The sequence below is a fragment of the Peromyscus leucopus genome, unplaced genomic scaffold, assembly GCF_004664715.2.
Source record: "Peromyscus leucopus breed LL Stock unplaced genomic scaffold, UCI_PerLeu_2.1 scaffold_384, whole genome shotgun sequence".
NCBI lineage: Eukaryota > Metazoa > Chordata > Mammalia > Rodentia > Cricetidae > Peromyscus > Peromyscus leucopus.
In genome coordinates, this window is record NW_023505271.1 from 6,492 (window position 1) to 21,355 (window position 14,864).

Genomic DNA, 14,864 nt, shown 5'->3' on the forward strand with positions numbered 1-14,864 from the left:
ATACCCAGGAAGGAATCTACGAGCAGACCTCACAGAGTTCTGTAGGCTGTCAATGGAGGGGGCTGTAAGGAAGTAAATTTCCATTTCCTCTACCTTTCTCCCATCTATTCTTTCATAGTAAGAAATAAACAATAGAGCCTTTTGTCTTGTCAGAGAGATGGGAAATCTCTTTGTTTCTCTGAAAGAAAACCATTGTCCAGTAAGTCCATACACTGAGCACTCTGTGCTTCTCTCTGGCCCTCAGTTCTGGCCCTTGCTCCCTCCTCCTCCCTCTGGCCTCCTGTGTCCCTCCTCCATCCCTCTCTCCTGCCCTAGCTCCTGTGAAAGAAGAAAGCAAAGAAAAGCTCCAATAGCCCATAAAGTTGGCTGAAAAGAGGTGATTAGAAGAGTACTACCCTGCTTGAAATTATCACTGACAGAAGCTGAGAGACGTTTCTGGTCAGAGTCCCAAGGGTTGTCTCTAAGTCATAAGAACCAGAAAAAGTTGTTTCTCTTTGTTTGTTTTTTGTTTTTTAAGTCAAAATCTTCAGGTAAAATCTGGAATAAAATTTACTAATAGTAGCCAGGCATGGTGGCGCATGCCTTTAATCCCAGCACTCAAGAAGCAGAGGCAGAGGCAAGTGGATCTCTGTGAGTTGAAAGCCAGCCTGATCTTAGACCAACCAGAGCTACATGAAATAAATAAATAAATAAATCTTTGAAATATAAAAATAATTCCTTAGTATTTAATTTTTCCAAATTAATCTATATATAAATCTTACTGTCTTTACTTCTTAAACAGAAGACTGAGGAAGAAGGAAAAAGAATAAGGCAGAATGCAGAGGCAGAGAAAGGAAAAAAAAAAACCTTATGTTTGCTGCATGGCACCAAGAAAATCCCCAACCTGATCCCTGTGTCCAGATTCAGAAGTATCTGCAGCTTGTTCTCTGAAATTCTGAAGCAATGTCAAACATTCAGAACTCAAAAACTGCAGAATCCCCTTAGTGCCTTGCATGGACAACTTTACGTATGCGTGACTTCACACGTAGGCTCACATGGGCTTTACTCTACCCTAGCACACTTCTTGATTAAGTCTGCACATTTTAAATGCCTTAAAAAAATCCCCTGGGGCATTTATAAAGATTCTCTTTCAGACTTACCAGGGCCGCCGCCCAGCTAAGGAGCCTGCTTCCTTGGAAGGTGAGAGAAACACTTCCTGTTTGACCACCTGCCCCAGTTCCACTGCAGCAGGGCCCTGGAACCTCAGCCTGCCAGCTGTGGCATTGTGCATGTCCAAGGTGGACCTCCAGACACTATGCTCCACTCATCACCACAGTCAACGGGAACACCAACAAATGATGATGCCGGTTTGTGACAGTACTTGGAAAACCATGAAGTTCAAGGCTAAGTCTTTTTTTACATATTAATACTCAATGTAAAGAATATTTTTAAGACCCTACTTGCTGATGATATGAAATGTGGTTTTGGTTTAAAAACAACTTATTCCTCACAGCCATTTTCTAATGAACTAAATGAGTGCAGGAAAGAACTTATCTAAATTATACATGGGGTGGGCAATTTTGTCCTTCCTCTGCTTTTGGTCTTTAATAACTATTACTTTATATTTTAATGTGTCCCAAGTTCTGGGCTTTACTTCCCACTTGTATTGTAGAAGCTCAACAGACCCTTATGCAATCACAGTTAAGCTGACCATGAAAATGCAGCATTTTTGCATTTTCAGATTTGAATCTCAAGTTTTTCATCAAAAGAAGATGTAATGAGTCTACCTTTCTAACCTTTCCTACCCTGACCTTCCAAGCAAGAAACCTTAAAAGACAAATGTAGCATTCCCACAAGAAAGATCAAAAGTTTTTTCTCTCCTTTTTTTTCTTTCATTTGATCCTCTAAAATTCTTTCAATGTAATGGAAAAAAAAAAGGAGGGCATTTAAATGTCACAGAGGTGGGTTATGAAATTCTACAAAGATTGTTAAGATTGACATTTTGTAGCTGGAAGTTTCCTTGAGTGGCATTTACGGAGGGAATCACTGCTGTGCAACCCGAATTTCACCAGGCAGGTGACTACCCTTGGCCATCCCAACTGCACGCAGCAGTGATGTAGGCCCTCTTCTCTAGACACCCACAGTCTACCTAATACGTAGAACCAATACCCCAAGAACAGTGCAGCAGGGAATGAAGACTATTCATTCCCCAGTTGTGGGATGCTGGCTGTCAGAGGGGAAGGGAGACCAAAGGTCTGATGCAGACATTGTATGAAGGAGCTGGAGGAAGAGGAGGGAGCCGTAGTTAGGGGAGGATGTGATTGTTGGAAAAATACATGGTACACTGGTAGGGCTAAGAATTTCCTACCAGTGAACTTCCTGGAAGAGTGAGCAGCAATCCAACCACAGATTTGGCTAGAGATGTGGCTGGCTGGTATATCGACTGCCTAGCCTATGTTTTTTGGTGGTTTTTGTTTTTGTTTTTTGTGTTGTTGCTTTTGAGACAGGGTTTCTCTGTGTAGCTTTGTGCCTTTCCTGGAACTCACTCTGTAGACCAGGCTGGCCTTGAAACTCACAGAGATCCACCTGGCTCTGCCTCCCGAGTGCTGGATTAAAGGCGTGCGCCACCACCGCCCAGCCTATGTAAGGACTTTGGCTCTATCTCCACCATTACATGAACTAAGTGTGGTGATGGACAAAAGTGCCTCTAATCTCAGGACATAAGAGATGGAGACTGGAGGATCAAGAGTTCAAGGTCATCCTGGGTATGGTCATGCTTACTTCCCAAAGCTGGCCAGTCATCCTAGCCTAAAAACTTGGAGCCTAAAACTGTCTCAAAACACAAAGTGGATAGTGCGTGAGTAACAAAATCTAAAAGTGACCTCTGCCTCCACATACACATATGTGTAGACACAGACACACACACATACACACACAATCTTGCACACACATATACACATAAACACACACAAATAAACATAATAATGATAATAGAAGAGTTAAGGGAGCTTTATTTTTTTTATTTTTTTTTTATTTTTTTGAGAATCCATGGAGATTTTTTGAGGACCCACAAAGAGAAAAATCTTTGGCTAGTCATTTTCCTTATAAAAGACTCCAAAGAGGACAATTTATTGTTTTGGTTTGTATTGTAAGGGAAATGTAAATGGGGTCCAGAAGATGGCTTTGGCATCTAAGGTAGAAAGCAGCTGGAGGATGGTTATCCAGGTGGGGCTGAGTTGGGCAGTGATTGAGCACAGCCAAGTGTTGCCATGCAAAAGGAGAACGCTACCTGAAAGAAGGAGGCAAGAGAGGAGAAAGCCTGAGGAAGGGATCCTGTGTGGTTTCACCCTCAGAGAGGCCTGAATCCATTCCTTCCATATCCAAACAGAGGCCACACCACTAGAAAGCTAGTTTGGTTCTTACCCCTAGATCATCCCTCACTCCCAAGTCACCAAGCAACTTCAAATTAAACATAAACACCGTATTCAAGACCAGCAAGCCACTGTTCCACGAAACTAGGACTGGATCTATGGACTTGACTGTGGAAGTACAAACCACAGGGCCAGTGGATCACCAGAGAGCTGATGAGCACTGTTGGCACTCCCTGCAGAGCAGACAGCGTTAAGCAAAGGTTGCTGAGTTATTTACCCCCAAACATTGCATAAAGCCAATTACATATTTGAAAAGGCATGTTTGGGGAAAACAGAAGGGATAATTAAGCAGAGAGCAGAGGCATCAGAATTTGATGGCAACTCAGGGAAGAGGTTGATGGAAGAGGCACAGCAGGAGGCGTATATATTTCATAAGACATCCACATCATCTCTTTCCTTCTTCCCATGATACAGTATAAATATTAATAAGGCAATGGTAATGAAGGAAAACTGTAAAAAAAAATATTAAACATGAGAATCATGAAGCAGGTCCAAAGAGCATACATCATGTACCATCCTCTGTAGTCAAATATCAGGCTTATGATAAGAAACTCAATAGAAGAGCAGAAGGAGGCTTGTGACTATTGATAGTCAAAATAGGTGCTTGATAAGACAGAGACAGTCAGCCTGGTTTAGACACCGTACAACGTATTCACGTGGGAAATACCACATGGAAAAATACTGTACGGGGTGTGAGAGGGCTCCATGGGTAAGAGCTCTTGCCGTGTAAGCCTGATGACCTGAGTTGCACCTCAAAACCCATGTGAAAAGATGGAAGGAGGCCAGGTGTGGAGGTCTATCCCTTTAATCCCAGCTCTCAGGAGGCAGTGGAGGTCAGATCTGTGTGAGTTCAAGGCCAGCCTGGTCTACATATCAAATTCCAGGCCAGCCAGGGCTACCTAATGAGATTCTGTTCAATAAAATAAATAAACAGAAAAGACAGGAGGAGAAAACTAACTAGACAAGGTTGTCCTCTGGCCTCCATGTGCATGCCTTGGTGCATGGGCACCCACATGTATCGTGCGTGCGTGCGTGCGTGCGTGCGTGCGTGCGTGTGGTGTGTGTGTGTGTGTGTGTGTGTGTATTTGTGTGGAAGCCAGTGGTAAACACTGAGTGTCTTACTCAGTCACCTTCCACCTTATTTTATTGAGACAGTCTTTCTCTGAACATGGAGTGTGCCAATTCAGCTACACTTGCGGTCACCAAGCTTTAGAGATCTTTAGGTCTCTACCTCCCTAGTGGACCACCCACATACATAGACACACCCAGCCTTTTATGTGGTTATAGTTCCACATTTTAGTGGCAAGCACTTTACCAAATGAGCCATCTCCCCTAGACTATGAAAGTAAGTTTTTAATAAGCAACTTAACAAAATGAAAGAATTAAATGCATGTCCATGTAATAAGCATGAAGCTTCTGCAATGTTGACCAAAGATTTGCCTGTTTCTTTAAGATAAAAAGACTGTGTGAAGAGGTTGGCAGTGTACACACAGAACGCTGGTACTCCAGATGGGCAGCTGGTCATGTTGTTAACTTGGAAGAGCGGGAGACAGGGCTGCCTGCTACCTTTAAAGAGAGAAACACAAAGCTGAAAGATACGCTGAGTACTTGGTTCAGTGGTTAAGAGTATGTGCTGCTTTTCCAGAGGACCCAGGACACAGCAGGTGGCTCACAACCAACTGTAACTCTAGCTCCAGGGAATCCAAAGCCTCTGCTGGCCTCTTTGGGAACCAACACACACGTGGCATACATACACACATAGACACACAAACACATAAACTTTTTAAAAATTATTCTTTTAAAAAGATAACATTGCTAAAGAGACCCATACTAGAAAACTGTGGTCTCTAATTGGGCAGCCAAGTAAAACACTGACAAGGTTAAAAGATATCAGACCCCATGTGTCCAAAGTGACAAATGTGTATGGAAATAATTTTACCCAAAATTACTGTCTCTTAATGAGAACCTAAAGCCGGGTTCTCAACATGTGAGTCATATCAGATAGCCTGCATATCAGGTATTTATATTATATATATAACAGTAGAAAAATTATAGTTATAAAGTAACAACAAGATAATCTAAAGTCAAGGGATCACCACAACAGTAAGGACTGTATTAAAGGGTTGCAGCATTAGGAAGGTTGAGAATCAATGACATAAAGTATAGTCTGAAGGGAAGGATCTCTTGGTTATTAACATGTGGAGTTAATTTTTTAAAGTATCCCTTTTGCATTTGAATGAGAAATATTTTCTATGAATTTTTCATTGGCAACATGAGCTCAACTTGTACATGAGTTCATAAAATCTTCCCATCTCCAAAGAACAAGTCCATAGTAACACTGGTGAGTCCTTCCATACTAACTCCACACCACGTCCAATATCAGTCTCCACCTGTAGTAACGCTACAAAGTGACAAGCAATGTCAGCTAATATTTCAAGTCAAATAATATCAATGACATTTTAAAGTGGGGGATGCTTCATGTGCTTTATTAAAATATTACATGGTTCTCTGTCACAGAAGAGCAATTAATCCATGACAGGAAAACTTCACATCACTATGAAAGAAAGCGATTTAGGGTGGGTGAGGTGGCTCGTGGGAAAAGTCACTTGCTGCAGAGTCTTAACAACCTGAGTTGGAACCTGGGACCCACAGGGTGGAGGAGAGAATCCACTTCCGCAGGCTGTCTTCCAACCTTCACATGTGACATGTCTATCCCACACAATCACACACATAAATATTAGAAATATGAAATAAAATTATTTATCATAATACACCAAGTACTTCCTTTTTAGATAAATTGTTACACAACAGATACGGAATTAACTAACAGTTCCTGGAATGTCCTGGGGAATAAAAATTCAGATTGGCATCTTGACAAGGACTTCAACACCCAAGCTCTGTTTATCTAGAACACATTTGATAGTCAAGTATTGATCTGAAATTCAATGCCTCTCCTCTTTTTCTAGCCATTTCCATTCCTCAAAGTGTCTCTGGACCTTGTCTCCATCCAGTGAAAGCCCTGTTCTCCATATCTGGATTGCCAAAGCTTGAGAAAGGATGTTCTCATGAAAGGAAAATGAATGAAAAATAAACTGCAGCAGACACTAAATAAGCTGCGCATTTCCTCTTGGCCTTTGGTCTTCAATCATAATGCCCTGCTTCAAGCTCACGTCTTGGAGAATAAACTTCAGCACATACTTTCCATTCATTTTATAGAATAGTATATCTCAGAAAAAAGTAAAGAAATCACCCTGGAATAATCCCTAACATTTGTAATGTTGTAATTTCATATACATGACATTATGTCACCCCTCCAACCCCTCCTGCGACAACTGTGGCCTGATCCCATCTTTGTGGGAGGGACTGTTGGACCCAAGAAGGTTCTAACAGCCAGAGCAAGAGGCTTGGGTACACTGGACTCTGATGAGTGAGTTCTGACTTGAACTTGTGTCTCCACACTAAAACTACAAAATGGAATAAGCTCTTATGAAGTCCCAGTGTCTTCAGTCAATGACATTAACAAGCTAGAGTCACAAGTTCCAACTCCAGAGATGGAATACTCTGAGTGACAGATGGAGCCAACTGCAGTGAGTGTATGGTCAGAACACCGACCTGGGGAAAGGCTGGGAAAGGCTGATGATTTCTCTTTTGAACCAGATCATTTGCTCTCCAGGGCAGGGGAATTTGAGGACAACTTCCTGGCTATATGGTAGTTTGGAGAAGGTAAAAATTACAGAGATAGATAGGTTCAACTAAGTAAAAGTGATGCATGGGAGGGCAATGGATGGGGGAGGAAGAGACTGTTACTTCTGAGTCAGTACTCGGAGCATAGTTCCTGAATTCCAGCACCCGTGCTCTTTCCACATAGTCACACTGGAAATGGTGTGTAGAAGGATGTTCTGGTTATCATTCAAATCATTCTTGAAGTGGAGAGCATAACAGTAGCTGTCTAGAATTCCCACCATATTCTCTAGACAAAATTCCTATGCACCATCTCTAAACACCAAACTAAGTTTGGGCTGAGTCAGAGCGGGATTGACAAGGTTTCCATAACTCACCAATGAAGTGATTTGGTCCCAAGGCCAGCATCTCCTCTAGCAGGACAAGCCCCCCTGGAGCCTGGAGGGGTGTCACGCTTCGTCCATCTATGAGGGAGCACTGTTGAAAGCCTGTGGCTGTGACCTTCCACAACAAGATCAGTGAAGCAGTAGCATCCTGCCGAATTCTGAAAACAAGAACTGAATCAATGCCAAGTCGCTCTTGCTAAAATTCATCTTAGAACCAATTCAGCAGATCCGAGATGAAAATACAGATGGCCTGTACAGCCACACAAAGTGTTAGGAGAGCAAAGGAGTGGCTGTATAAGCAAACGCCCACCTTGTACACACTCAAGTAACCACACTTATCGGAAATATCTACCCCCCCCCCACACACACTTGTTCAAAGTCTACCACAAAGTGGCTAGTCAGTAGTCTATCGTTTGCTAATGATAATGAATAATACAGGCAGATTGAGTTCTTTTACAGATCAATGTAAAAAGAATCCTGCTTAAATTGATCATAGATGCATACTGCAATCCAACCCATCCTTCTGAGCTACGCTATCACAGGAAGCCGTGTGTCAGGCTTTCTATCTTCCCAAGGTTTGCAGGATGAGATTCAGAGAATAGTGAATCATCTCAAGCTAGTGAACTCCTGTCAGCTCCCTCTCAGCTCCCCTTCCAGCGTCTGCATCCCTGCCACCCAGTGCTCCAAAACCAAAAACAATCCACATCTCTTCCCGGGTTTTTGCCTGGCCACCAAGCTTCATGCGCCCTCCCCTTGGGAATTATGCCCTAGGCTATATGCATCACCCCTGCTATGAGACCCCAGGCTCCTTCCTATGGTGCCAGCATACCATGCCAGCAGTTGCTTTTTCTCCCTATACTTTAGAGGAGGACCCAGTTCCTACCTCCCTCAGTCAGCAGACCCCGCATAGCTTCTCCCCCACCACAAGCTCCCCAGTTGTGACACAGAGCTCAATGACATCTTGGTAAATGACTGGATTCACAAATAAGTGAAAATACTATATAAGGGACTAGTAACACCCCCACATGAATTTGGGTGCCCACAGATCACATGCCATTCCTATCTTGCTCAGCCTGGGTTATACTGTGGTTTCTGTCCATTCCTGCCACCCAAGAGAGGTCCAGAGAATGTCAGATTTGTTGAGAAGGAGCATGAGAGCAGGACTACTGAGAAAGGGTATGATGGTGGACAACATGACCAACTCAAGAAAGCTGGAGGATGTCACTGCAAGAGCAGACACATAGCTACTTAGTAAAACTGTGATGAACCGTGTTCACCTCAAACCAGCTCCCAACCTCCTGACTTGAAACACTTAACATGGGGTTCCCCCTGCTGGTAGAGCTGGGAGCGACCTCATACTCCACCACTGCCTATGGGAGCATTCCTCTAAGACCTTCCGTGCCTATCTAGGCTCTTCTCTGTCAGAGTGACCTCACTGCTTGGGTTCCCAGGGGAGGTGGGAATGTGCAGGGTCAGTTTAGAGAAGTCCCTTCTGTAGACATTGTCAGGGAGCTCATTGTTGGAAACACCAGGCAGGCAAAGATAGTGAGCCAATGCACACAATGGAGAGAGCCGATGCACAGAACTAGCTGGACAAAGCCATATGTATCCTGTCTTCTAAAGTCCCTAGGGGGTACTGAGGGTAGTGGCTAGAGTAGGAAGGGTGACAATTAATGGCAACGAAGAAGGACAGACTCATCAGTCAGTGTGTCTGGAACACTCAGGCTGGCTTCGACTCCAGCTGTGTGCCCCTGGGCAGATGCCAGCCTCCCTGCGTCTATGTAAATCACCCATACACATCAGGATGCTGCTCAGCCACAGCTGCTTTCCTTTGTCTCTCTTCCATCTCCCAGGGACAATGGGCAGTCGGCCACTGGACAGCTTAAGTTTAGGACCCAACGCTTTCCCTACGCTGCTTGCTTTGAAAGAGAAAGTTGTGAAGCATAGATTTTTTTTTAATTTAGAGTAAATTACACAATTGAATTTAATGATCTATTAAAACTTTTGGAAGCAAAGCCATCTTGGAGATGAGGTGAGAGGCTCCAAATCTTTCCTAAGGCTTCTGGGTTTCTTCTGTAGCTCTAACTTGACTGATCCTATTTCCCACTGCGCCTGTGCAGCTGACCAGACCTCCCACCACGATCCTCCTCACTCTTGTTTTCTGAGTGGCATGGGCCAGGTTCCTACATGGGATTCATCAGGATTCCCACAGGATTGGCCATCGACACACCAAATGTATCGTAGACATCCCCAGCACACTGTGCACAGTATTGACTTTAACAGGTTTGAACCAAGAAAATTCTTACTTTACAGAGGTGTTCTGTGGCACTTCAAAGGACACGAGGCGGCCACCTGCAGAGTTGTTGGAACTGGCATTCCCGCAGGCAACATCAGGGACCACCTGGAAGAGAAAAAACCCATTACCCTAGGGGAACCATAATAGGAGATAACAACATAAAGTCAAATCTAGAGCTGTGTCCCTTTTGTTTGGCTCAGTGATGACAGTCACCTGACCATGAAGGGGACAATTGGAACCTTGGAGACTCAAAGGAAAAGGAAAGCACCGCTGTTTGATTTTACAACATGCAGCCTTGCAGAGAGTGGGCTGCAAATGGGCAGGGTGTTAACAGATAAACAGATGCTTCGGCGGAGACACAGGATGTCGCCTGCTGCCCTCTTCCTTTGACAGTTAGCCACCGCTCCTGCTCTGTGCTCATCCTAAAGGCACTAAACGATTAAAGGACAGAGGCAGAAGGACTGGCTAAGGACCCGCAGGAACCTTATTGCCTAGAAGCAGCAGCATCCATCCCTGCAAAGGCCTTTCCCGGGAAGGGGGCTCTGTACCGAGGGTGTCAGGAGCCTAGGAGCCCTGCCTGCTGACAGTGGGGTGAGGAAGTGGCCCTTCTCTTTCCTACACTCTTTCCCTACACCACAGTGCCAGGAACTGATCCAGGGTGGAACAGAGACAAGTGCTCTACCACCAAGCTGCATTCCCAACTAGAATTTTGGGGTTTGGTGGGTTTTTTGTTGTTGTTCTTGTTTTGTTTTTGTTTTGTTTTGTTTTGTTTTGTTTTGTTTTGTTTGTTTTGTTTTGCTTTGCTTTGCTTTGCTTTGCTTTGGTTAGTTTTGTTTTAGTTTTGTTTTGTTTTGTTTTCAAGAGTCTTACTACATAGTCCCGGCCGGCCAGAAAATATGATCTTCAAGCCTCAACCTTCTAAGTGCAGGAGTTACACCCAGCTTATATCTATATTTGTAAAGAAAGACTTTTTTTAGATTTATTTATTCTTGTATTTTATGTATATGAGTACACTATCTTCATGTACACAGAAGAAGGAATCTGATCCCATTATAGATGGTTGTGAACCACCATGTGGTTGCTGGGAATTGAACTCAGGACCTCTGGAAGAGCATTCAAGAGTTCTTAACTGCTGAGCCATCTCTCCAGCCAGACTTCATTATTTTAGTGTGTGTGTGTGTGTGTGTGTGTGTGTGTGTGTGTGTGTGTGTGTGTGTAAGTATAGTGCCTGAAGAGACCAGAAGAGGGGAGTTAGGACCCCTGGAGCTGAAGTAACAGGCAGTTGTGAGCTTTTTTATTAGGTGACAGGAATTGAACTCAGGTCCTCTGGAAGAGCAGCAAGCATTCTTGACTGCAGAGCCACCTTTCCAGCCTACACTTTTAAGTTACACTGTTGTGTATTACTAGTTCACATTGGTGATCAAAAGTAACTGTAGAGACTCCAAATTGGTCAAAGTGAAGAGAATAAGTACTGTTGGATGCTGGATCAAATATAAATCATCTATTTCCCCACCCCCTCTAAAAAACGCCCAGGGAACACTGAAGTAGAAGGGGCGGAACAAATGTAGGAGCCCGGCGCAAAGGGTCCGCTGATCTTCAGGTGTCACACAGCTGCTGCACTTGAACTCACAGTAGCTGTGATTGCCTGCCAGAGATCTGCACAGGACCAGGCCCACCATCATCCTGTCAAGGGCTGGGAGGGGCTCATGGGGTCCTACCCACCTGAAGATTTACACACAATTAATGATGGAAGGGAGTGGGAGGGTCACTTTCTTCAGTGGGGTGACCACTGGTATGGTATGGTTTATGCTCTGATAAACAATATCTCACCATCCTCTTGTAGGCAACCATGATGAAAGCCCGGGTCACATACAAAAATGACTGAAAGTAGATGGGGATATTTGGGATAGTGAGGGGGATTACAGGAGGGGCCAAGAGAGAGTAATGGGGGCGAATATGAGCAAAATACATTATGTAGATATATGAAAATACTATCAAAAACTCAATATTATACAATTACTATATGCTAAAAACAACATTTTTTAAGTTAATTGCAAGATGTGATGGTGTAAGCCTGCAATCCCAGCACTTGGGAGGCTGAGGAAGACCACACAAGTCTAAATCTAGTCTAGACCCTCTAGTGAGTTCCAGGCCAGACTGAACTTTGTCTTAAGACCTCCACAGAAGAGGGGGCAAAAAGACTGTAAGAGCCAGTGACTGGAGAGGACCAGAGTGAAATAGTGTCTTCTGAGACATGAAAGGACCACAGCACTCATGAATTCATGGTAATTGGGTCAACAGTGTGTGGGCCTATGATATGCAGCCTTGTGTGAACCCCACATTGAACTATGTCCCTAATTCCAAAATTAATGCACAGAAATGATCATTCCAGGAAATAATTCAATTTATTTTTTATTGAGTTCTTTTTTTTTTGGGGGGGGGTCACATGCCCACCTGGACAGCATAGCAAGTTGGAGGTCAGCCTTAGCAACCCCGACCTTGTCTAAAATAAGGAAAGGCTGTGGGGTGGATCAGTGCTAGAATACTTGCCTGGCATCTGTAAAGTTCTGGGTTCAATACCCAGTGCTAAAAAGTCATGTACACAAGTAAACATGGATGTAAGGTTGCATACATCGTTTGTTCAGTGACTAGCTTAAAGGCCTTCTCCTTTTATTGCTTATATTAAAACCACTGGAATTGTTTTGACATTTCTGGTTTCTCCAGTAAAAAATACATGCCATACAATATTCTTACCTCTACTTGATCCCATTTCATTTCTACAACTTTCTGCCCTGTTTTTGGCTGCCAGGTTGGCAATGTCATGGTTGCCTGAGAGCGGGGCAGGATTATGTCAGGCTCCTCGGTGGCAGGGACAGGCTGAAGTTGTCTGGGTACCATGGACTCTGTCCAGCCAGAGGATGGAACACTGGGAAGTGGCTGTTCACAGTTGAGACTTTCATAACCATCATTGCAAATGCAGAGGTAGCTGTCGTTGCTGCTGCTGCTGCTGCTGCTGCTGCTGCTGCTGCTGCTGCAGTTACCATGGTGACAAGGGTTGCTGACACAAGGATCTGTAACAAACTGAAAGGAGACCATAAATGGGTCAATTATTCCCTCACAAGGAATGTGGTGCTGCTGATAGGAAATTAGCTCCCTGGGTTACAGCTCTTAACACTATTGCTTGTGAGCACATACTCCTTTGCAAAAGCTCATCAAGAGAAAGATGATAAAGAACAGCCTACTCCAACCCGACATACATCCTAAACCACACAGATTTCAGAAACACATCATTGAGTAGATTGTTTTTAGACAAAAAATTTAAAATAAGACTCCTTATACAGGATTTTGCCGTCAGCTGCCAGTGATGACAAATGTCTTCGTGGATCTAAATTGGAATCTTTTTCACATCCTAAACCTTTGTAAGATTTCTGAATGAGAAATGATTGTCCAATTTCTGGCTTGCCTATATCTCACAACTTCCTACCTGATCTTTCAAGCAGATCTTTAAGATAGTGTTATTCAATTAATGCTTTCCAGAGCTGTCTATTCCTAGGATAGTCTCTGGCTGGAAGAGAGAGTTGTGGGAGCATCAGCTGAGTTTTGTGAAATGTTTGGCCCCATACTCTGCAGGGTCATCCCAGAGAAACTGGGTTCAATAGATGGAAGGATGAAGAGACAGTTCTGTCTCTTCATTGTGTCCATGTTGATCTGTCCTTCACTGCTGACCTCTGAAGGGCATTTGTTGGTACTTGGGAACACACTACACACACTACAGAACAGTAACCCAAAGACTGCCTGCTCCTCTAGAGTTGGTACCAGAGTTGGGGCTCATGTTCTATACTATTCTGTGACAATTTGTCCCAGTGATAAAGGAAATTCAGTCACAACTGCTAAACCCCAACTTCTCAGAGCTGATTGCAGAATAGAATACACTATAGACTCAATGGAATAGAAAGAGGACTCTCAGTTCTCTTGCTCAAATGTGTTCATACAAGTATGTGTGGCCAGAATTCAGGAGGTAAAAATGGCGCTCCTTATGCTAATTATGCTCATCAGACAATTTCCAATAGACTCCTTCAGGGATGGAAGAGGATTAGGGACTGAATGAAGTGAAGCTCCAAAACTACCTCATTAGTACTGCATTATCACTCAGCGGTTCCTGCTCAGAATCTCTAAGCGCCGAGGGTTAGCCTCTGAAGAGGTTATCAAAATAGTCAATAATTTTAAATATTTATATTCTATAAGCACAAGTAAAACCCACACATCATTCAAGAAGGCGCAGCCCTCCTCTTGGTTTTTTCCTCCCTTCGGAGTTTGCCCCTCCCACTCTTCCTTGTATCTTCTGTGTGGATTACAGGTCTCTTGGGGGCTCTAAGAAGCTTGGGACATGGCTCGTGCTGGTCCACAACCTGGTGTCTCTTCCTCAGACTCCGCAATGGCTCCCTAGGTGAAGACTTCCCTCACTATGAAATCTAAAAGAATCCCTTTCCCTCTGTGAATGAGGACCTTTCAAGTGCCCTACTTACCACTCTATTTCTAGCACATCAAGAGAGATAGCAAGGCTTTTTTAAAATGTTGAGAGAAATAAAGTGAATGGGTTGATTGCTATTTGGACAGCATGTGATGGGGGAGGGGCTGCATGTTTTGTTACCATGTTGGCTCATTTCTAGTTTATTTTTAGGACGGCCCAGTGGAATGAATGTCACCTCAAGAATTAGTTGACAGGAGGAATGAAGAATTTAATTAGCTAGAAAAAGGGGACAATTACAGCCATGTTTCTGAAATCAACTTTTAAATCATCCAAGGATGACCTCGTCACAAAGGAAAGATTGGATACATGCACAAAAAATATTTAAATCAGAAGGGATCGATACAGAAATTAATTCCAGAAGCTGCTATCAAGCAGCTGACAGAACTGTTGTCACTGAGGTGAGGACTGCCATTCTGGGGACGAGAGACTCTGGGCCCTCTTCTCTATCATTACCACAAGCTGCTGAGACATCTCACTCTCAGAGGGACCAGGCTCCTCACAGAGACATCAGGCACTCCTCAGTCAGCAGCCTCCAAAGAACCTTTAGGCAAATGTACCCA

At 43.7% G+C, this 14,864-nt stretch overlaps 1 protein-coding gene across 1 annotated transcript; it reads right to left on the reverse strand.

Annotated features, from left to right (window-relative positions):
- Nucleotides 1-7,027: 7,027 nt before the first annotated feature.
- LOC114697852 (delta and Notch-like epidermal growth factor-related receptor) lies at nt 7,028-12,884 on the reverse strand. Its single transcript, XM_037201926.1, has 3 exons — nt 12,528-12,884; nt 9,784-9,878; nt 7,028-7,635 (listed from the first exon to the last, which is right to left on the reverse strand). Exons 1-3 carry the CDS (start codon nt 12,867-12,869, stop codon nt 7,419-7,421), a joined length of 654 nt encoding a protein of 217 aa, XP_037057821.1. The 5' UTR covers nt 12,870-12,884; the 3' UTR covers nt 7,028-7,418.
- Between the last annotated feature and the right edge of the window lie 1,980 nt (nt 12,885-14,864).

Coding starts and splice junctions, on each gene's coding strand:
- LOC114697852 (XM_037201926.1), bottom strand. CDS start 12,869: ATGGTCTCCTTTCAGTTTGTTACAGATCCTTGTGTCAGCAACCCTTGT. Junction 9,879..12,527: donor TGAAATGGGATCAAGTAGAG/GTAAGAATATTG, acceptor TTTCTCTTCCAG/GTGGTCCCTGATGTTGCCTG. Junction 7,636..9,783: donor CCACAGAACACCTCTGTAAA/GTAAGAATTTTC, acceptor TCTTGTTTTCAG/AATTCGGCAGGATGCTACTG.